Genomic DNA, 19872 nt, shown 5'->3' with positions numbered 1-19872 from the left:
CCGATTGACAGTGTCTTTTTTCCCTAAAATTTTCACTGCCCTGGGCCTGAACTTTCCGAACAACGGTGCTGGTCTTATCGCTCTCGCTATGTGCCTAACACTCGTCATTTTGCGACTTTTCGGCATCCTTAGACGCGCCGGTGCCACCACATCATGAATGACCAAATTCCTAATTGCAGCCGCTTGGTTTCAAACACTCTAGATTATTACTATATGTCATTGACATGTACAGCGGGCTTGATACACACGGGATTTTAGTGATACGTGTCAATGTCAATTCACCCAAAACACATGGCAGAGATCCAGGATGCACCGCCCCTCAGGTCTCCCCCTGGTCTTCCCAACTGTATATGACGCTCGGCACCAAAGTTTCTTTTACAACCGCTCCGAGGACAAACAAGACCTGCCACGTGTCTTTTCTTGGAAATACCGAGACCGGGCATGGCGCAAGGCGGACTTGTTTCGGTGTTCTGTCGCCAGTACTGTTCAGGCGGATTCATTCCTTGGACCACAGCCCGTCCAGTTCATGCAGCCTTCAGTCACACATGTATTAACAGCTGTCCCTTAAAATCTGAACTGCTCGAAGCAGGTGATTGCTAGTTTTGGCACTTGGGTCGTTTTACTCTACGCAAAGACTCAGATAATAAGTTTTCGATTTCTGAAGCGCGGGGAGCTCCCTCGTCCTGATGGACTGGGTCGTTGATCAAAATCTCCAGCCCGTCACGGATGCTAGAGTCATGCATGACAGTCGGACTTCGTGAGTGACGCACTTCAGTCTTCCCTAGGGTCCTTCATTGTTTGTTACTTTTGGGATGTACCCATTATCTTTGCAATCATTGCGTCATGATTCACCGAAGGTGGCAACAACAAAGCAAGCTGAAAGCTGCTGAAAGTAATCAAAACAGGACCACAGAAATTATTCGCATAGAATCAGCATCATAAAAAGAACTGCTGTGCCGGATCAAACCTGGTTGTCGAATGGCACAGATAATTAACAACCTAGGCTGCCGTTGGAGTGTGCTCAGTGCCACGGCTCGCAGCCCACGTAGCTGGTCCCTGTAACATTTAACCATCAATCAGAACGACAATAACTGGCACACAGGAGGAATGCTCACCCTTCTGTTATTGATTCTCTGATTCCTGACTCTTCGCGCGAGCCACTCGGCAGCAGTAGAACCGCTCTCAAAGCTTCTGTCAGGTTGCTTCTTCACAGCGTCTGCAATAATGGGACTGGATTCAACAAGAGCCCGAAGGACTTTCGAACTGGTCGGGCGGGTAAAGAAAACCAGGGACCAACGCTCATGTTCAGCCTGTGCGCCGGGAGGTGGACTATCCATGATCATTAGCAAGTTTGCACATGCAAGTCCTCGTGTACGTACACAACGCGGTGAATGTTGGATTGCAGGATACCTCCGCTGAAAAGAGCCAGCGCATCCGCAATGTTGCAAATAGCATGTCCAGGGATGGGCTGTGCATCGGTGAGTGCTTGCCGCGGGTAAGAGACTTGTGCTTACTCGAATGTAGAACCACTCGTCATGACCAGGGGGCATCACTTGGAGTCCACCAAGCCGATTGTGCAAGAAGGTCTGACGATATGGATAATTCAGTCATTACAACACCAGCCGCATATATCAAGCAACCTACCAGACTGCCGAAATCAGTGTGGGCAGCTAGTACAGCCCTATCCGTTGCTGCCTTGGCTTGCAGAGGAGGGCTGCGAGTGCATCTAGTCTCACAAGCACTGTGATCATCCATGGCGTGCAGACTCTCCAAAGTCCCTTCCGGCAGTCCAAGCTTATCGTCAAATATAGCCAATATGACATATGTCATATCAAGAGACTTGCGGACAAATGGCGCAATCGTGTTTTCCATGCGAGCGTTTACGGTCGAAGGATAGGTGAGGTGAACGACCTCTGGATACGCGAGTGCGTCGTCTTTAGAGACATTTATGAATTCAATATTGTCCACAAATTTGCCTAGATCTATGTCAGTCTATCGCTAGTGATCCGGTCTGGAAGTACGTGCCCGTTGCATCGATCGCCTGAGCCCCCGCTTTCTTGTACCTAATGAAAAGACCCAGATAAGATGACATACACTTGTGAGCCATATCAATGACGGACCCAAAAGATTGACCATCGTCTCCTTGCTCGAACTTCATACGTTCTTCGAGGGGCAAGGCCAGTGTCTCGGCACCCATATCAAACATGTCGTCGACTTCTTGATCTGCGCCATGGTTCTTTAAACTGCCAGAGACTCTAGTAGGTCCAACCCATGTCAGCAAAAGATCCAAGCCTTATGACGTACTACCAGAATCCAAGGGTTGTCGCGGCCTCCCACAATCGATCAATTTCCTCCCTGTCTCCAGCCTTAATGAGCTCATAATCTATAATCAAGAGTGGATGTGTTCGAACATCGTCCGGAAAAGGGGGAAGAGTAGTTCCAGGCATGCTGCTCTAATGAAAGAGCATCAATCATGTCAAACCGTATAATATAGTAGGTAAATATAGTAGGTAAACTCACTACGAGAATTGGACAGCGAAGGAGAGGACGCTGATTAGAGTAGGTGCGTGGAAATGGGACCTTTAAACTTATACTACTTCATACAGCACCCAGCTTAGCCCAGCTGACCTGAAGACGACCACTTCATCGTGTGAAGAGAGCACCTGACCTCAAGGGTACAAAAGTGTTCATGGTGTTCCATGTCAACATTCTGGCTGCGGCGCGCAGATGCCGGGCCTCATAGTATGATACATCCCGACTTGCAATAGTCCACACCACGAGAACAATACAACCCTCGCGCTCGCTTTTTCATGTCAAAGAAAGACAGGGCGCGAGGGTTGCAACTTGTCGTTATTCAGTGTTCACACGAAAAGCCAGAATCACATCAATTGAACTCACGTCTTAAAAGCCCAAACATACGTATCACCAGAGGTGCCAAGACTCCGACTACTTCGACTGGCGCTGCAGTGCTGAGGTAGTAGGTAATCTTCTTCCGGAAAACTGCGTATTATTACGGACAGAGTCAAAAACACATAAGGCCCATCAGGGGTGATTCAAGGGGCCAAGGCCCAGGCGTCTAGGTAGAGCATCTACTTACGACTCACCGACGACAATTTCCGACTTGATATATGGGCGCGAAAGGAAGCGAAATACACATGTTAGAATACCCCGAGGATGAACCAGACGGGCCAGATAAGTATCGTTTGTTCTTCCAGTCATTTGAAATTCAATGTTGATCAAGTTGGTCGTTTTGGATTTTCTGGAGTACTGATCTCTGCTACTGGCTGCTGCACTGATTATACATAGCCGGGTAGGTCCTCGAGTCCAGGAAGAAGTCGTTAACAAAAGAAACACCCGGCAAAAAGGATAAGTCTTATGGTAGTAACAACATATGTCACGTAGGGTAACTGCAGATACAAGACGTTTGTACATTGATGGTGTGCACCGCTCAATATTTAATTTACTGTAAAAAAAAAGGGGGGTATGTGTAGTCACAATGGGTCACAATCCGGCTTTATTGTCTCAAATCAGAAAATTGATCGGCGATGCGGAGCTCCGGGGGATGGGATATCGGCACCGGACAGGCACGAGTTTAATTTTGAGGTTTATCGACAATTTCAAGTCAGTGAGGTCCGTGATAATAAATTTTATTAGATTGCTTGCCAATGATGACAACTTGCCTGCTACTCCTCCAATATTTGCTTTGTCTCAACACCAGATAAGTTCTAGGCACACAGAAAAAAGTTGAACAAGCGCCCGGCTCGCGCGCTACAGTTTTCTCCGAATCGATGCCTAAATCGTCTAGTTCGAGACTCTATCATTTGGCGATGTAATGAAGACTTATCCCGTAGTACTACACATGCAATGCCGTACACCACTGGCAGGACCTTGAGGTAAGCAAATTTCTGTGGATATGATGGTAGTATTCAGCAGACCAGCAAGAAACTTATCAGCATGCCAATTTCCTTAGATTTGTGAAGCCTTATCGATATCGCGCTGATATGAAGTTTCCAAGGAGTCCTTTCGAATTCGATCATTTCGGAGTGCTGGAGAGCCTTGATAAGACCCGAGGTTCAATTGTCAGCCTATCGTTGCTCGGACCGAATGATATCAGAAGGTACATAATTTTCTGTCAAAGGCCCATCTGGAACAAACTCAGACACCGAAAACTCTGAGTTCATTTCTTAAGAATCGAAGTTCCTTCCCCGTCCGCCAAGTCATTCCTTATGACGGGGACAGAACCCGCTCTGAGAACCCACATGTTATCAGGTTCAGCTTTCCTTCAAGTTTGCATGCTTCTGATTGGCACGCTGTTAGGCTGGACTTTGGATTTGAAATCGCTTCGCGGGTGTCTCACTGCGGCCAGCTGCGGCCACGTGTATACTGCTATTAAGTAGACCTTAGTAAACCTCAGCGGGCCACAAGCGTGACTAGTCGACCGATAGAGACTTGTCGGTGCCGCCTGTTGAAGTTTCGGATTTCGCTGTTTGCCCTAGAGTCCGAAGGAGACGGCGAGAATGAACTTACGGCATGGATTTATTACGCTCGACTCAGCGGCGTTATCTTTTCTAGCCGTCAACGAGGCGCTAGACGGCGGCAAAGAAACATGTCCCCGTTTACATTGTGAAACGGTTCACCTCTCCATGGTCTTATTCCGCACAATCCACACTGCACAACATTTTTTGGAGGTGCCAAGACTTTGGGAGTGTCGAGGAAGCAAGACTTGGCGCACTGAGGCTTTTCGAGAATCAGATTCAGAGTCATGATGAAGGTGGGAATTCATTTAAACATTGGAGGGCGCTGGATGACTTTCCTCAGCGCAAACCCCCAACTCTGTATCCCCGATCAAATTGTCCAAGGTTGATAAGCGCCTAGAAAAGACGTCGGTACTAGTCGGTACTGCGCATTGTCTTCAATCTCATTGTACTCCAAGTCCGCTGTAGAATGGTTTGAAGGCAAATCTGAAACATCAGATTTTTGGTATTGGTAACCGAGGGAAGGGTGACCCTGTTAAGTGGCTGTGACCCTACTTACTGAATTCTTTAAACTAGAAGTATCGGTGACGAGATCAGTGAAATCCGATCAAACATGTTATGGATCCCGACCACCTGTCCGACATTAATTTAAATTATCACGTACCTACATAAAGTCTTGGTGCATCCAAACATTTTTGTTGTGGTTGTTTTTTTTTGCTTCCACTTCCTGTCCTTACCGTTCTCCTAACCTCCCCACCTCTCCACCTCGAATCAAGATGTCGGGTGATGTAGCTACCGTCGCGACGGTATATGGCGCGATCCTTCTGGGCACTTGCATTGGCTGCGGGTGAATAGTGCTTTGTCTGTCATTTGAACGCGTCTAACGTTGCATCAAGCCTCACTGGAATCGTATTTGTCCAAACCGTCTTGTATTTCAAGTTTTATCCATCCGACAGCATCTACAACAAAATTTTGGTGAGCTATAATATTGTTGCTCTCTATGATTGTTTCTTACTCGATACTCGAGGTCTTGGTCGTCTGGTTGGTGTACAAGCACAACATGATTCGTAATGTTTCTTATTTTCTTGCAGGGCACTGGACATGATGCACACCATTCTGATTATCGTCGCCGTCTGGGAATCTGTCATCGTGAATTTCGACAAGCCAGAATTGATGGATCTCATTCCAAAGTGAGTCGACTGAAGTGCTCTTGTGCTCATCCTTATTTATCACACAACTGCGCTTTAGGGCTTTAGGCGTTCGTAGTCACCGTTCTTGTCGATTGACCCGTCTGAGACTGTTTTATATAGCTATCTGTAGCCATAACCGCGGCGGTCACCTTCCTCGTCCACTGGTTTGTCGCTTCTACACTGTCTTGTCATGACGGCGACTTATTCTTTTGCAGTTTCTTTGCTAACAGAGTCCGTAAACGTCAGTAATTGAAATTGGTTTCCGTGAGCCCAGCTAAGTTTCTTCCAGTGACAAAGAAGTGGTATTTCGCTGCACCTCTTGTACGTGATTTAGCCGTACCAATTTATCATTTCTAATATTTGACGGTCAGGTCTTCTTGGCATTTTTGCGTCTTCGTGAGTACATCCCTCACATCTTGACTCGTGTATGCTCATCACAATACTGCAGTATCTGCATGTGGTATGTTGCGCTTGACATATTTTTTTTGACTTAATAATAACGATGAGTCCTGGCAAGTTTCGACGACCGAAATGTGAGTGTCACAAAATGTTTATCGCATAATTTTTTCCTGACGAAAGTCTCGGTAGCATGCGACTCCGCCACTACTCGCTATTCATCAAGCCATTCCCATCTGTAAGTGGACGGAAGTTCCAAAAGGACATCGCTCGTGAGCTCACTCCGTAATGTAGTGGGTATTCACCCTCGGTGTCACCTTATCCGCGTCTGTGGAATTTATCATCACCACGGTCATGGTTATCTTCCTTGGACGGAGTCGCACTGGTTTCGCAACGTATGATTTCTCTCAGCTCCATGTCCATCTGATCTGACGAGTCATTAGTATGAACCACATCATCAACTCACTGATCTTGTACACGCTCGAGACCGGAAGTTTCACTTGGCAAGTGCATAAGACTATGATTTGGGGTGTCATTGACATGTTCTTTTTAGCGCCGTGACAATCGCTTCTCTCATTTGCGTAAGAAGCAATTAATTTACGAGAAATGTCTTCTGATGTACAAAACAGTGGATGGTTATGCGCCATAACTTGATCTTCCTCGGAATGCACTTCGCGATAGCCAAACGTACGTTTGATTCCACGACTTTACCCTATTTGTTGGCTAACACGTATGCCCAGTGTATGCCAACTCCCTTCTCGCCACGTGAGCCGGATTCTGTATTTTTTTCTATCTACTCACCAACTGACAATTTATTAGACTGAACACACGGAAGCGCTTGCGTGCAGACCGTTCCTTCTCAAGTCAGCGCGAGGCCGATGTGTACCCAGGATCGCTGAACATCCAGAAATCATCGGTTCGTATTTCATATTCATTCATCATCTATTTGTACTCACTTGTCTCCTTGATTCGCGGGTTACAGCAACGCATCCTGGGCCCTCCCTCACCTATCAGAGCCGTACGTATATGATACTGTTCGCCTTGTAAAACCTGCTGACGACGACATTTAGGCACACTTAAATGTCAATGTGGAGACCACCGTCGTATCTATCATTGACGACCCATGCGAGGACTACGATATGGCTGACATCGAGTCCAAAGGCTGTGATACCGCATGCGGAACAGAGAAGGACAGCAAGGAGTTCTTACCCTAATTGCCCCTTCCTACCGTACTAGCATCAATCCATGAGCCCCAATCCTCAGGCTCTTCACTCGGCGGACCCAGCCACAAGGGAATTTGACTGACATCGCATGGCGCGATAATTGTTACACTGCGCTGCTTTCAGTTTTGGCTTTCTGTAATATAATATAGCTAATAGCTCTACCACACTCCTTGCACATCACACTCACTCTTTCTGGCCCCTTCCCGTCCCCATATTCGACGTGTCCCGCACATCTCACGTCTACAGTCTATCCACTTACCCGTATACACATCTATTGTACATTCGAGCCCACTGCTTGCATTTCCTACATACCGGACTCCACCAGCACTTGTATCTTTGGCTTGAATTTGGATTCTTGCTTTCGAAGCGTTTTTCGATGGTGTTTACTTCGGTCAGTGTCGGTCAGTGTTCATCGTAGTTGATTGAAATTATATTTGCTTTGGATTCTACGAGTGCCTTGTGCAATGTGCACTGCAAGGTTAACTTGATGAAGTAAAACTGCAGGGAACCTAACACAAGATGAGATAGACACAACTACGAAGTAAGCCGTCACGTCTTAGACTGGTGACCAGCCGATCTAGGAGACAGACGAGCTGCTCACCAGTCTATTAGGAGACATCTCAGACAAACTCGGAGAAAAAACATGACGCGAATTTTATTTCATGAGAAACGAAGAAGATCGTGCGCTTTAACATATGGGCTACATAGCAACACCTTGCGCACTATCAGATAAATTCCGCCAGGCAAGCATGGTCGCTCACGACAACACGACAACACAAATAAATCCCTCCGCCACACGATCCGACGCAATGCAGTGTACCTACGACTCCATTGCCTCTCCCATGATTGCATCCTCCTGACCAGCCTCCTCAAACACCAAGCTGCCTTGTTGCTCCTTCAACCACTGCACGCTCCGTTTTTCATCCATGAAATATGTATATGCTCGACGGAGGTCCTCGACGTCCACTGCGTCCGCCTTCCGCTTCCGTGCTATTACTTGTGCACAGGATATCAGGTTGAGAGCATACCGCAGAGTCGTGGATGTTGCCATCGAGGTGAGAACACTTTGTGCTTCTTGCGTTAGGGTCACATCTTCTTCCTCGCAGCTGTGTTCATAGTTTTAGTAAGGCTAAAAGTGTATAGTGGAAAATAGAGCTCGCCGTATTTGAATGATTTGCTGAATGTCTTCCTCAGCATAAGGCTTCGTACTGACAATGAGGACACGATCAAGCAGGTCAACTGGAAGCCCGTGCGGGCTTCGGAATTTCGTTCCCCGTATACGTGACATTCCTCGATTTGAAGCCATGATCACCAAAGGCGATAGCTCGTTCTCAAGCGCACGGTTTAAGAAGGAAAAGCACTCGATATCAAGCATGTGTACTTCATCGATGAAAAGGACCTATATCGACGTTAGTCGCGAAGGTCTGTCATCAAAAGTTGACTCACGTACACCAGGTACGATTTCGGCTTTGCCTTCTTCCCTCCATTCAGCAACCTTGGAGTTGATTTGGTCACGAAGCTCGGGTTTGATCTCACCCGTATCTCCTGCGAAGAGAGCAAGGAAGCCTTGGGTCCGACTGTTGATCACATCAATCTCATGTAATGACACCGTATGCACGACTTCTTTTCGTTTTTGAATTTCGCCCTCTGGACATTGCACGAATTTCGTCTTCAATTTCGATTAGCGCCGACTGTATTTGAATGAAAAAAATCGCGGACGTACGTCTGCACCCATGGCATCGTAATCTCTTGAACGCGCATACGAGCGGCCGAGTTTTGAGACTCTCCCTGACGTCTTGTCAATCACCACCACGTCTCCTGCAAGAACCTTTTCTTTAGAGAGCGCATCTATCATCTTGGTACCCAAGTCATAAATAGTCTCCATATCTGTCGTCTTTATCGTGAGTTTACCAGTTTTAGTGGCCTGCGGGAGGTAATTCAGCATCTGCAAAATGAATGACTGAGATATGTTATACATACACCAGTTAAACTGCGGTCGATCTGAATTTCGACAACCTCTCCTTCAATTATCTCAGATTCTTCTTTGATGCGCACGCCGATACTCCGCCGTATGGCTTGCGTCAGTGCTTCAGTCTTGGACATCGATAGTGAAAACACCTCGCTGGCAGCGATCATTGTGAACGGTACATCCGAGCCCAGGGTCTGTGCCATGCCTGCAAAATGTCATTCAGCATTTTGAAAGGCGGGTATGGATCTGTACCTGCCTAGTGCGATAGCTGTCTTCCCCGTCGAAGGTGGCCCCGCGAACAATATAGCGCGTCCTGCTATCCGTCCCTCTTGCACCATCTTGATGACCATGCCCGCGGCTTTTCGTGCTTTGGCTTGTCCAACCATACCCTGCGAATTTGCTCGTGGTTCGAGACGATCGTCGAGCCCCAGACCCCGGATATGTGAGTGTGCGCCTAGTGGTCATTTAGTGACTACTGTCAAGACATATGGGCCTTTCGCGCACCTATGCGCTCCATTTTAGTTATCTCCCGTAGCTCGGACATTCCTGTGGTTATTTGAGCGGCCTGTGCATTAGCATCAGCATGTTTGATAGGGCAGAAGAGCTTGAATCTATGAGTTCTCCTACCATTGTTGAGTGATGTCGATGAACGAGCAGAGAGCGCGTCTGTTTGTTCCGAGCAAACAACCTCTTCCTCGACCTGCTAAAAATAATTCTGCAATTTCCGTTCCAGCACACTTGAATTGTACTGTCCCGTCGACCGACTGTGGCATGTTGTGCGTTCGTGCACTACGCACTTTTTCATCACTAGGTGCTCCATCAAGTTCTCGGGCACTGACTCATGTGTTCCGAACAACCACTGCAACCAACTCCGTAGCTCGCACTTATGCTACACATTTCGCACCAACTTCAAAAGAGGAGCCTAAAGCTACATCCCTAGACGTCGACACCAACGTCTTCAAGACCTACAAACCCGTTTCTCCCGGTATTCGCCACCTTCGCCGACCCATAAATGACCACATCTACCAAGGGAAGCCCGTTCGTTTACTAACGGCTTGCCTCCGCAAACACGGTGGTCGTAACTCTCACGGCCGCATCACCGTCCGCTTCCGCGGTGGTGGTCACAAGCGCCGTGTGCGTCTCATCGACTTTGTGCGCTCCGAGCCTGGAGAGTACGATGTCATCCGCATTGAATACGATCCTGGACGCTCAGCGCATATTGCGCTTATTAAAGCGCGAGACGCCAATGCAGAGGGGAAGACGAAGTGGAAATATATCCTTGCTACTGATGGAATGAGGCCGGGGGATGTGGTACAGAGCTATAGGATGGGTATGCCTGAAACTACTGGTATGCTCCGCACAAGAACGGTTAGGCCTGGCAATGTCCTTCCTGTTCGGTTCATTCCTACTGGCACGGTCATTCACTGTGTCTCGCTCTCGCCTACGGGCAAGGCATTGCTTGTGCGCTCTGCTGGCTCTTTTGCTCAGGTCGTGCACCACGATGAGGCTGGCCGATACAGTCACGTGCGCCTCCAGAGCGGCGAAATCCGTAAAGTCCTCCAAGATTGTTACGCTACCATCGGACGCGTGAGCAACCTTAATTGGAAGGGGCGGAAGATAGGAAAAGCAGGGAGAAATCGGTGGCTGGGGTGGAGGCCACGAGTCCGAGGTGTTGCCATGAATGCGTCAGTGTTTTTCTATCAATCAATTGTACGCATTATGCTTAGTCGCGCTTTATTCTTTTTAGCAATGATCACCCTCATGGTGGTGGACGTGGTAAATCCAAGTCCAACAAGCATCCTGTCTCTGTTTGGGGTTGGGCCACGAAAGGCAAACGTACGCGTAAACCTGGACCCAAGGGCCCCAAGAACAGTAATAAGATGGTCATTCGGGAACGCCCTAGGGGCAAGGAGAAGCGCGCGGGAGGTTCATAAGTTAGAAGCTTCACCATATTCATCCTGACCTTGTTCTGAAAACTGCTTTGTTACCAAATGCACGCGTTCATTAAGGCAAACTAATTCACACCCGGAATTGTAATACCTTCTCATATTCACCCGACCCTCCCTGCAAAGCGGTGTCCGCCCACGCACGGTCCTCGTGATATGATAATTACTAGTCTAGGGTTACTGTGAGAAGTTACTGCTGATCTCAAGTTAAAAATGCAACGTGTCGGTCATGGAGAAGGAACTGCCGATTATGAATTAATTGGAGCGTGAAAGGACTTTCGACACCGTAGAAAGGCATTGACTTGACAAGTTAACAGTCAGTCTGTTGACTGGCGTTGGTTCGATGGGGATAGATCATACACTGAACGCGGTCACGTGGCAGGCGCGTATTTGATCTCCGCTACCGCGTTTCTTGTTTGCTGGAGGCGGCGTGTTGGCATGTAGTCACCTTAAATACGCGTGCACCCGACTTCCCGTCCTTCTTCCCAAACATCTCTCGTCAACTTCAGGCATGCAATCAGCTACTCTCTCCAGGACGTCCTCCACGGCTAGCATATCTTCCACGGACGATACTGCGCGTCGTACGCGCAAACGCTTTTCTACTGTTCAGCTCATGATGCTGGAACAGCTTTTCCACCGGACATCTCACCCGACGCGAGAGGAACGCGAAGCCCTTGCGAGTACTGCAGGAATGTGTGTCATTTCCGAGCTCAACGTGATGCGCTCCATATCTGACGCGTTTTCCACAGGGAAATCAAGTCAGTTACTATATGGTTCCAAAATAAGCGTCAGACGGAGCGCAAAGTTGCACTCCACAATGCGACAAACGTCTCCAATGAAGACGCCTCTTCTTCACCACTCACACATGGACATGCCTCTTCGTCACGTCATGTCCACTCCCGATCAGTTTCTATCTCGGGCTTGCACACTCCTCGGAGACGGATAACACCTCCTCGCCCCCGTCCCTCCCTGGACCGCGTCGCGGCACGTTCCGAATCACGACTCCAACCACCCCGCACGCCTACAAAGCCTCATAACCCACACGCATCACTCTGGGACAATATGCCCTCCTCTCCACTGGCACCTGCTAGCCCTCCCACGCGCGACCTGGTAGACTTCGTGGGCAGCGGGCGCACCCTTGAATGGGCATGTGCTGCGGCACGACTATCTGAAAAGCGCAAAGTAGACGAAAAGGATGTTGAAACGGAAGAGGAAGAAATGGAAGCCATTACACCGGAAGGGAGCTTAGGAGCTGGAGATGATGCCTGGAATAGGAGAACTGCGTTTCCTGTCCAGAAGCGCGGGCACGTGGCCCGGAACTTGAAGTTCGCGCCTATGGCAGTGAACGGAAGAAAAGGTGCGATTCAGGACGACGATATGATGCGAGCTGCGCTGGTCCTATGTGGACTTGGAAAGCGCAGCTGCCAGTGAGGAATCATTAATGAGGCCTCAGGACGTGCATGATCACATCAGAGGACTTTTGGCACGCACAACACTACCCTTATTATTTGCACATACCCTGCATTTCCAAAATTGCATCTCCACATCTGTTATAATGCTGTATATATCATATTTTGTACGTCTTCGAGCATTCTTCGGGAGGACTCCGTGATCTGTGTGAAATGAATGGCCAGGAAGCAAACGAGACCTGCGATTATTGTTCAGAGCTAATGATCTGCCGACGAAAAGGCATTAGAAATCGTATACTTGATCAGTAACTGTAGGTGATTCGAAAGGGTCGCGAAGATCTGGTCATCAATCAATCAGGGGGGGACATGTAGAGAGTTGCTGAGCAGATCATCTGAAGGGCGATTGCAGTCATCCCAGGGAAGCCTGATAACCACAGAGACAAAGCTTGAAATGAACTTAACACGCTTCCGAGTCGCTGCAGCTGGACGCAGAAGTGAACAAGGCAGACTTAACACTGGACTCTGGAGGAACGATAGCGATGTTTGTGTTCGTTATGTCGGCATCGCCCGAACCGAACAGCATATCGGAGCTATAAACAGATCAGGATAAGGTATCGAAAATACCTTCAAGTTGGTTCAGGAATCAGGTGTGCATGGGAGCCCGAGGCGGCTCTCCTTGAGCGTCAATATCTGTTAGGCTGTCCTCACAGACACAGTTAGGCCTCTTGTCTTCTCTCCGTCATGCCAAATCCTGTCATCATTATCACAGGCGCATCCAGGTTAATCCTAGTCCCTATTTCTGAGAAACATATGCTAACCATGTAATATTCAGAGGCATCGGCCTTGCAGTTACTCGTTCCTTACTCAAGGAACACAACGCTCATGTCGTTACCATATCACGAACTCGAACACCAGAGCTCAGCCAACTGATTCAGGAACACAAACAATCACTGCTGGCTCTCGAATGTAACGTGTGAGTACCAGACCTCCACCTCATACCAGAACTCACGGTCATACAACCACAGCACAGACGAACCCGCCATCCAAAGCGCCATAACTCGCGCCAAAGACCACTTTGGGCAGATAGACGGGCTAATTCTCAACGCTGCGACTCTAGACTACATAGGACGCATCGACAATGCCGAACTCAGCCTAGACGACTGGAGAAGCCACTTTGACATCAATTTTTTCTCGCTCGTTACTGCTATCAGGGCTTCTTTGCCTAGCTTGCGAGAATCGAAGGGTAGGATTGTTTTTGTAAGTTCTGGAGCGGCTACTGGGGGCATACATGGATGGGGCATGTATAATGCTAGTAAAGCTGCTATGAACAGCTTGAGCAGGTGATTGGAATTGAACGGTGTGAGGCGGCTTTGGAACTAATATCATGGTATTGGATAGGACTCTGGCAAACGAAGAACCTTCAATCGTGTCATTAGCACTGGCGCCTGGAAGAGTCGACACTCAGGTATGTCTGGACTGTATCACATCGAACATAGACCTAAAATATCGTACAGATGCAGACCATATTGCGGGATGCAGGAGCGCAGCATATGAAGGCGGCAGACCATCAGAGTTTTGTCGACGCTTACAACGAAGGAGCCCTAGTCAATCCATACGACGTTGGATATGTCATCGCTGCGCTCTCGGTGCGCGCTCCTCTTTCGCTTAGCGGGCAGTTTGTGCGGTGGGATAATGAGGAGTGTAGAGAATTCCAGAGGAAATGAACTGGTGTAGATCGGGTATGATTATCCCGAGATGTTTTTTCCCCCGCTGTCCACATCTTAATCGAAGTAGGCAGCAATGAAAAGAAGGCAGCTTCTGACATACCGTGATTTTTCTGCTTGGAGACAGTCGATTATCATCACAGTCGTTATCAGTAAGGTTTGGGGCTTGCTCCAGCATGGGGGCCTCGAGGACAAATTTGTTATGAAAAGTATGGCAATAACGGATATATCGCAAACACTACAGCAACACCCTAAACTGCTGGAAATGGTGCGCAATGCCTGCCAGACGGGCGCGTTCTCCCACATCGCCGACCTCGGTGAGTATTTGTGACAGTCAGATAGATACCCCCCTATGCTGACAGTTACTGGTAACGCAGAAATATTTCAGATACCCCAAGCACTCTCACTGGTGGTCTAGGTGTCTCGATATATGTCGAACCTGGGCTCAAGCATATTCCATATCTTAGCGCTCGCTGACAGATTTGGTGCAAGTGATTATCAAACGGAACAAACCGAAGTGTATCGAAATTCGAAGCACTGCCGCTAACAAGTCTTCTCACCAAGGTTGCCTCCAATCACAGCAAGCAAATCTGAGCACCTAGCAGTTCCGCTCATCATCACCATCTTTCCTTGCCCTCAACTATTGATTTACGCATTCCCGTGCCTGCCCTCATCGTCTCTTCTTGGCATGCCCCGCAAAGAGGCCGAGGCAAGTACGTCAGCCAGACGGAGAGAAGCGCTGTTCGACTCGCCAGCACGTGTTGCACCTCTTCGAGCAGGAGCGAAGTATCCACCTCCATATGGTGCACAGCGCCGCCAGGATGCTCTTTGGGAAGGTGAGCAACAGTATTATGATACATATTGAGTTACCCATCAAGAAGCAGGCGGGAATGAGGCGCTCCCCCCTCGATGGGATCAGTTTCAGGTGTTGAGTGGTGCAACAGGATATCAAGACGACACGCTTTCTATGTCTTCATGGAACCGACCTTTACCAGGAGTGCGACTAGGTGAGCGAAGAACGTGCCACTAGGAGCAAGGAACTCATGGCTGAGCATAGATGAACCTGGACAACTCGTTATTGATGGATGCGAATGGCACATCTCGCCACTCGGGCGGTCCTACTTCGTCAACCACAACAGTCGGACCACATCCTGGAAGAAACCAAAGCCAGTGCGTCCGGCAGAGAGCTTGGTGCCGGAGTGCATCATCGAGGGTCACTCCGAATGCATATGGAGCCTTGCGTGCTTGGGCACCAGTTGCGATATACTGAGTGCGTCGGATGACTGTTCGATTCGCCACTGGAAAAGAGACGGAGAGCCAGTAGGAAAGCCTTTGGATAGCGATGGTGGGGGGATAGGCTCAATGACATTATCTCCGGATGAAACAATGGTCGTGAGCGGAAGTATAGACGGTAGACTACGACTGTGGAACATAAGGAAGGGCATCATGGTCGGTGACCCGTGGGAGGGGCACAATGATGCAGTGAAGTGCCTCGATTGGTCCCCCAATGCCTCGGAGATAGCAAGTGGATCGCAAGATGGCACCATACGACGCTGGAATCCGAATACTGGCCGGCAAATAGCGACACCAATACTAGAGACTGGTCAAGGCTGGGTGGAAGCTGTCAAATACTCTCCACAATGCGACAAATTCATGAGCGGCGGCGAGGACGGTATAATCCGTGTGTGGTCCAAGGACGGGCAGTTGCTCATCGAGATCAAGGGACATGAAAACATGGTGACGTCATTGTGTTGGTCCAAGGAAGGCGCATATATATTCTCTGGATCAAGCGATGACACCATCCGAAAATGGCGGTCAATTGATGGGGAGGAGCTCGTCGTTCTTCAGGGTCATACCAACATTGTCAAATCCCTCTGTCTGTCACCTGATGAAGGCCATATCGTTAGCGCATCACAAGACTGCTCAGTTCGCATCTGGGACCTCAAGACCAATCAGCCAGTTGGATATCCACTCTTGCATGACGACGAACTCTTAACTCTTGCTGTATCCCGTGATGGACAATACATTGCTAGTGGTGGATTAGACGCAAAAGTCTATGTTTGGAGCATGGAGGCAGCGCTCAATCAGCGGGGTGGGCGTGCGTATGTGCATTGGCGCCTTAATACATCTTTAACGGTTCTGGTTTAGAGCGTGGATGATGCCAATGCAAACCCTGACGCGAAGTCCAAGGCAAGTCAGCCTCTTCTCTTTCCTACTCGATCTTACCTTTTCCTAGGGGCATCCAGTGCGACCGAGAGATGTGCGCCGATCAGTTGTGATTAACCTTGTCCTTCGCTCATTTATTGTTCAGCACTTCTCCTCACACCCAATTTTCGCCAAACAGCACGCGAGTAACAAAGGCTCGGCGAAATATGTTGGTGTTGCTTTTCGTTCCTGAACTCTTTCTCGCCTGACACTGATATAGGGCAAAGACTTCTTCGCCAACGATACAAATCGCGCCCCAGCTCCGCCTGCGAGCCCACCAACTGTCCTTCATAGTTTGTTCGGTTCACTACGTTTCCGTCCTCGACCTCCAAATTCACCTCGACAAACAACGCGCGAGCCCCGACATTGGAATTTCAACTTAATTCCTGTAGGAATTTCCAGACGCACCGTTGATGTACCCGCTGCTCGTGATGAAGACGTGAGTTTTCTCGCCGTCACCTCTATTTCATTCCATTGAAACACAATACAGAGGTACGGTATTGTCCCTGAATCTGACGCGGAAGCTGCAGCAGCTATGCAACGTACGAATGTCAACAACGAGGCCGACGGTTCACCTACGCCGGTGGTACAAGGGTCTCAGGGACAACCAACAGAAACACAAGGCCCAAGTGGTGGGACGGAAAACGTGTCTTATGAAGTTAACTGCTGCGGATTTTTCTTTGGTCGCCGTCATCCCACCTCGCATCGGTCCTGAGTTCATTTGCTGGAAGTCATTCGATGTTTTCCCCTTCTCTCTCGTGTGCGTTTAGGCGTTGTATCTCACTCCTAGCTCGTAACTTATCATAGATACCACGACGAGATTTGAACTTTCGAACTCCTGCTCCCACCCGACAAGCATTCACAGCGTTACACACTACTACCAGTTGATACATGTACGCCCTCTTGGAAAGCAATTGAACTCATGCCAGTTCCTGTGTCGGAGTCGACCACGAGCTTTGTGTAATATCAATAAACACGAACACAAAGGATGAGACGTGGACCCAGCACAGCATCTGTACGAATCTGAAGGACACCACCATATAGCTGAGCTCTGGAAATGATGAGCAGTGGATGCCGATGTCAGTAATAGATCAGCGTACCACAGCTCGGGAGAGGATACCAATCTGGAGGCAAGCAACAGCATGTCCGGTAATTCGGCAGAAAGGTGTTATGGCGTTCAATTTGCGGGCTCGCCTCGCAAGGTAGGCTACATAGATTTTGAATTGACACCATGGGACTGTCCCGGATGACGGTCCTTCCTGGTGCCGATGATCGTGGCAGTTCACGGAAGTGTTTCACAGCAATCCGGATAGCAAGATACAGTGTGAGGACCTCCAAGACAGTGTCGAGTGTCCAAACCATTGCGATCAGAACCTTGATGCCTCTCGTCATGACAATCATGCAATTATGATACTAGGTTCCGGGGAGTATGGACTCCTCTGGTATTCGGCAGATGTAGGTCGAACGCATCTCTTTAGCTTGACAGCGGTTCCAAACTCGGCTGGTATACACTCCAGCGTCTAACGGAAACACAGTAGTATGACGATCACACCAGAGGGGACCCATATACAAGTGACAATATGTCGAGGGGTGGATTTCCATCTGCGGGTGTCCAGGATCGGCGTGGACTCCTTCGAGTCGACCATTGAAAAAAAACTTGCAGTAGTAGGTGATGCTAACATCGTTCCTGTGTGTAACTTGCCTCGACGGGTTATGTTATAGTGCCGGATCTTGTCAGTGCTATCTGAAATGGAGCGTTAGGTGAAGTATGACACAAGCCGGGGACGCGAACTTTTACATAAGGTTGACCATTCAACTCATTGAGTGTTGCGTCCCGTAGGGAAGCGAATAACATGGATAATGCAGGAAATGTACAAAGGGAAAGCATAAACACCGAGGCACAACCCGGAATGCATGTACAGGTAGCGATATGTAGAGTCAAGGGGATTCGAAATGAACTTGGAGTCAACCAATGCTTGCGTGATACTGAAATTCTTTGGAGGAGCTTACCTCAACAAGTTAAGTGCCGGAGTCTGCCAGTCTCTGGAATGGAGCCTTAGGCGAATGACATGACACTTACCGGACGCGAAAAGAGGCTGACCATTCAACCTGTTGGCTCGTTCTGTCATGTAGAAGCGAAGCGAATATCACGGATAGTGCAGCAAACGCATCATGTAGAAAAGCATAAATACCAAGACTGCGATTCTGAACAACCCAACTCGAGACCTTCACAACTCTCATATTCATCATGCGTTTTTTGACACTGATCGCTATTTTCGTTGCGCTTGCTGTATCTGTTAGCGCTGATGGTACAAACGAGTGCAACGAGGGCTTTGACGAATGTGGACCTGATGCCAGGTGTCAAGTGAATATCCCTTTCTTTTTGCCACGGCGAACCTAGTGGACACGACTGACTGGCTTGTCGCAGAACGGGAAATGCAAGCCACGGAATCAGTGACGGTGCAACCACAAGATGCGTTAAAGCTGTCAGTAGAACACAGGTCAGACATCACCCACCGACTCGAGCTATAAATTGACCCTCGCCTGTAGTTCATCTGAAAGATCCGTCACGGTTGAGATCGGCGAGGTAGACAAATGAATTTGTTTGCATTACGCACTGGTCGATTCATACTTCTTGGGAAATACATCTATTGCAGTCAGAAACTACTAAAACCCATGAGTGTGCGAGTATAAGAGCAATTAAAGTATGAGGCCTAGTTGGTCCAGAAGAGAGAACAATATGCTTTGAATTGGTCGTAGACATCTGAGTGCGGCATCGACATATCAGTGATCAGGGTGTCACTGTCAACGACGCGCTTCTCGCCGAATTTTTCAAGAAGACCTGTGGTGATCTATACATGTCAAATTTAAGTCGAAAACATGACGAGCATGAGGATTGAATGACCTTGCAAGCATGACAGGACTTTGTTTGAAAATGACAATGTTGAAGCAATTGAAGTAGTGTAGTGCGAGGCCGCTGATGGATGAGCCTGCGATGATGACTTCTATGCGATTTCTTTGAAGATCGGGTGATAGTAGACCTAGAGGAGGAGAAAATATCCTTTCGAGTTGTTGTTCCTCGCCGTAGAGTCAACTTGATGATGATTCAATAATTGATAGTGCAAGCGGGGGTCAATCGACCCCTCGTTATGTCCCATTCAAGCGACTGTTGGAGTCACTGAATGTATGTACTATGCTACGTAGTAGCCCTTGTATAACCAACTCTAGATCTGTCTAGACTTGTCTGTGGTTTTCCAGATCTGCTATAGATCTATCATCGACGTTGCATACAGAGAAGGGGTTATTAGCACTGTGCGATAATCATCGTGGTCAGT

At 48.5% G+C, this 19872-nt stretch overlaps 7 protein-coding genes across 7 annotated transcripts; 5 read left to right on the top strand and 2 right to left on the bottom strand.

Annotated features, from left to right (window-relative positions):
• Nucleotides 1–907: 907 nt before the first annotated feature.
• On the bottom strand, nucleotides 908–2574 carry DEU56DRAFT_972198 (uncharacterized protein). Its single transcript, XM_041359478.1, has 9 exons — nucleotides 2521–2574; nucleotides 2305–2453; nucleotides 2121–2243; nucleotides 2026–2063; nucleotides 1645–1976; nucleotides 1515–1586; nucleotides 1380–1468; nucleotides 1116–1329; nucleotides 908–1056 (listed from the first exon to the last, which is right to left on the bottom strand). The coding sequence occupies exons 2-9, from the start codon at nucleotides 2445–2447 to the stop codon at nucleotides 1000–1002; spliced, it is 1068 nt and encodes a 355-aa protein (XP_041209691.1). The 5' UTR covers nucleotides 2448–2453; nucleotides 2521–2574; the 3' UTR covers nucleotides 908–999.
• Nucleotides 2575–5071: 2497 nt separating this feature from the next.
• On the top strand, nucleotides 5072–7733 carry DEU56DRAFT_796916 (uncharacterized protein). The gene is made up of 20 exons (XM_041352920.1): nucleotides 5072–5322; nucleotides 5372–5450; nucleotides 5503–5516; nucleotides 5567–5665; nucleotides 5724–5733; nucleotides 5786–5829; nucleotides 5881–5906; nucleotides 5955–5986; nucleotides 6037–6061; nucleotides 6114–6125; nucleotides 6183–6198; nucleotides 6254–6299; nucleotides 6356–6456; nucleotides 6505–6564; nucleotides 6615–6642; nucleotides 6691–6748; nucleotides 6802–6826; nucleotides 6881–6977; nucleotides 7044–7079; nucleotides 7132–7733. The coding sequence occupies exons 1-20, from the start codon at nucleotides 5252–5254 to the stop codon at nucleotides 7273–7275; spliced, it is 1023 nt and encodes a 340-aa protein (XP_041209690.1). The 5' UTR covers nucleotides 5072–5251; the 3' UTR covers nucleotides 7276–7733.
• A 154-nt stretch (nucleotides 7734–7887) lies between these two features.
• Nucleotides 7888–9925, bottom strand: DEU56DRAFT_796913 (TIP49 C-terminus-domain-containing protein). Its single transcript, XM_041352919.1, has 8 exons — nucleotides 9881–9925; nucleotides 9758–9818; nucleotides 9510–9707; nucleotides 9265–9458; nucleotides 9008–9208; nucleotides 8735–8953; nucleotides 8445–8683; nucleotides 7888–8390 (listed from the first exon to the last, which is right to left on the bottom strand). The coding sequence occupies exons 1-8, from the start codon at nucleotides 9881–9883 to the stop codon at nucleotides 8105–8107; spliced, it is 1401 nt and encodes a 466-aa protein (XP_041209689.1). The 5' UTR covers nucleotides 9884–9925; the 3' UTR covers nucleotides 7888–8104.
• Nucleotides 9926–9935: 10 nt separating this feature from the next.
• DEU56DRAFT_796910 (translation protein SH3-like domain-containing protein) lies at nucleotides 9936–11423 on the top strand. Its single transcript, XM_041352918.1, has 2 exons — nucleotides 9936–10938; nucleotides 11001–11423. Exons 1-2 carry the CDS (start codon nucleotides 10025–10027, stop codon nucleotides 11185–11187), a joined length of 1101 nt encoding a protein of 366 aa, XP_041209688.1. The 5' UTR covers nucleotides 9936–10024; the 3' UTR covers nucleotides 11188–11423.
• Nucleotides 11424–11710: 287 nt separating this feature from the next.
• DEU56DRAFT_911532 (homeobox-domain-containing protein) lies at nucleotides 11711–12630 on the top strand (the record flags this gene model as incomplete). Its single annotated transcript, XM_041357301.1, has 2 exons — nucleotides 11711–11892; nucleotides 11949–12630. 2 exons carry the CDS (start codon nucleotides 11711–11713, stop codon nucleotides 12628–12630), a joined length of 864 nt encoding a protein of 287 aa, XP_041209687.1.
• Nucleotides 12631–13164: 534 nt separating this feature from the next.
• On the top strand, nucleotides 13165–14470 carry DEU56DRAFT_885581 (uncharacterized protein). Its single transcript, XM_041356188.1, has 5 exons — nucleotides 13165–13387; nucleotides 13441–13581; nucleotides 13634–13948; nucleotides 14007–14073; nucleotides 14123–14470. The coding sequence occupies exons 1-5, from the start codon at nucleotides 13350–13352 to the stop codon at nucleotides 14330–14332; spliced, it is 771 nt and encodes a 256-aa protein (XP_041209686.1). The 5' UTR covers nucleotides 13165–13349; the 3' UTR covers nucleotides 14333–14470.
• Nucleotides 14471–18553: 4083 nt separating this feature from the next.
• Nucleotides 18554–19634, top strand: DEU56DRAFT_796877 (uncharacterized protein). Its single transcript, XM_041352917.1, has 6 exons — nucleotides 18554–18659; nucleotides 18730–18885; nucleotides 18953–19021; nucleotides 19082–19092; nucleotides 19156–19389; nucleotides 19443–19634. Exons 2-5 carry the CDS (start codon nucleotides 18786–18788, stop codon nucleotides 19246–19248), a joined length of 273 nt encoding a protein of 90 aa, XP_041209685.1. The 5' UTR covers nucleotides 18554–18659; nucleotides 18730–18785; the 3' UTR covers nucleotides 19249–19389; nucleotides 19443–19634.
• Nucleotides 19635–19872: the final 238 nt, after the last annotated feature.

This window comes from Suillus clintonianus, assembly GCF_016758775.1.
Source record: "Suillus clintonianus strain FC179 chromosome Unknown DEU56scaffold_26, whole genome shotgun sequence".
Taxonomy (NCBI): domain Eukaryota; kingdom Fungi; phylum Basidiomycota; class Agaricomycetes; order Boletales; family Suillaceae; genus Suillus; species Suillus clintonianus.
This window is presented reverse-complemented; position numbering and strand designations above follow the sequence as displayed.

Bases quoted from the DNA above. Each gene is read 5' to 3' on its own strand.
- DEU56DRAFT_796877 (XM_041352917.1), top strand. From the start codon at position 18,786: ATGCGTTTTTTGACACTGATCGCTATTTTCGTTGCGCTTGCTGTATCT. The intron at 18,886-18,952 runs CTGATGCCAGGT...GACACGACTGAC, and splicing joins GGGCTTTGACGAATGTGGAC to TGGCTTGTCGCAGAACGGGA.
- DEU56DRAFT_796910 (XM_041352918.1), top strand. From the start codon at position 10,025: ATGTTGTGCGTTCGTGCACTACGCACTTTTTCATCACTAGGTGCTCCA. The intron at 10,939-11,000 runs GTCAGTGTTTTT...TATTCTTTTTAG, and splicing joins CGAGGTGTTGCCATGAATGC to CAATGATCACCCTCATGGTG.
- DEU56DRAFT_796916 (XM_041352920.1), top strand. From the start codon at position 5,252: ATGTCGGGTGATGTAGCTACCGTCGCGACGGTATATGGCGCGATCCTT. The intron at 6,643-6,690 runs GTAAGAAGCAAT...TGTACAAAACAG, and splicing joins CAATCGCTTCTCTCATTTGC to TGGATGGTTATGCGCCATAA. The intron at 6,749-6,801 runs GTACGTTTGATT...ACGTATGCCCAG, and splicing joins GCACTTCGCGATAGCCAAAC to TGTATGCCAACTCCCTTCTC.
- DEU56DRAFT_972198 (XM_041359478.1), bottom strand. From the start codon at position 2,447: ATGCCTGGAACTACTCTTCCCCCTTTTCCGGACGATGTTCGAACACAT. The intron at 2,244-2,304 runs GTACGTCATAAG...AGTCTCTGGCAG, and splicing joins ACAACCCTTGGATTCTGGTA to TTTAAAGAACCATGGCGCAG. The intron at 1,330-1,379 runs GTACGTACACGA...GATCATGGATAG, and splicing joins TCCAACATTCACCGCGTTGT to TCCACCTCCCGGCGCACAGG.
- DEU56DRAFT_885581 (XM_041356188.1), top strand. From the start codon at position 13,350: ATGCCAAATCCTGTCATCATTATCACAGGCGCATCCAG. The intron at 13,582-13,633 runs GTGAGTACCAGA...ATACAACCACAG, and splicing joins CTGGCTCTCGAATGTAACGT to CACAGACGAACCCGCCATCC. The intron at 13,949-14,006 runs GTGATTGGAATT...GGTATTGGATAG, and splicing joins GCTATGAACAGCTTGAGCAG to GACTCTGGCAAACGAAGAAC.
- DEU56DRAFT_796913 (XM_041352919.1), bottom strand. The intron at 9,459-9,509 runs GCAGGTACAGAT...GACATTTTGCAG, and splicing joins GAAGACAGCTATCGCACTAG to GCATGGCACAGACCCTGGGC. The intron at 8,391-8,444 runs GCGAGCTCTATT...CTATGAACACAG, and splicing joins CAGCAAATCATTCAAATACG to CTGCGAGGAAGAAGATGTGA.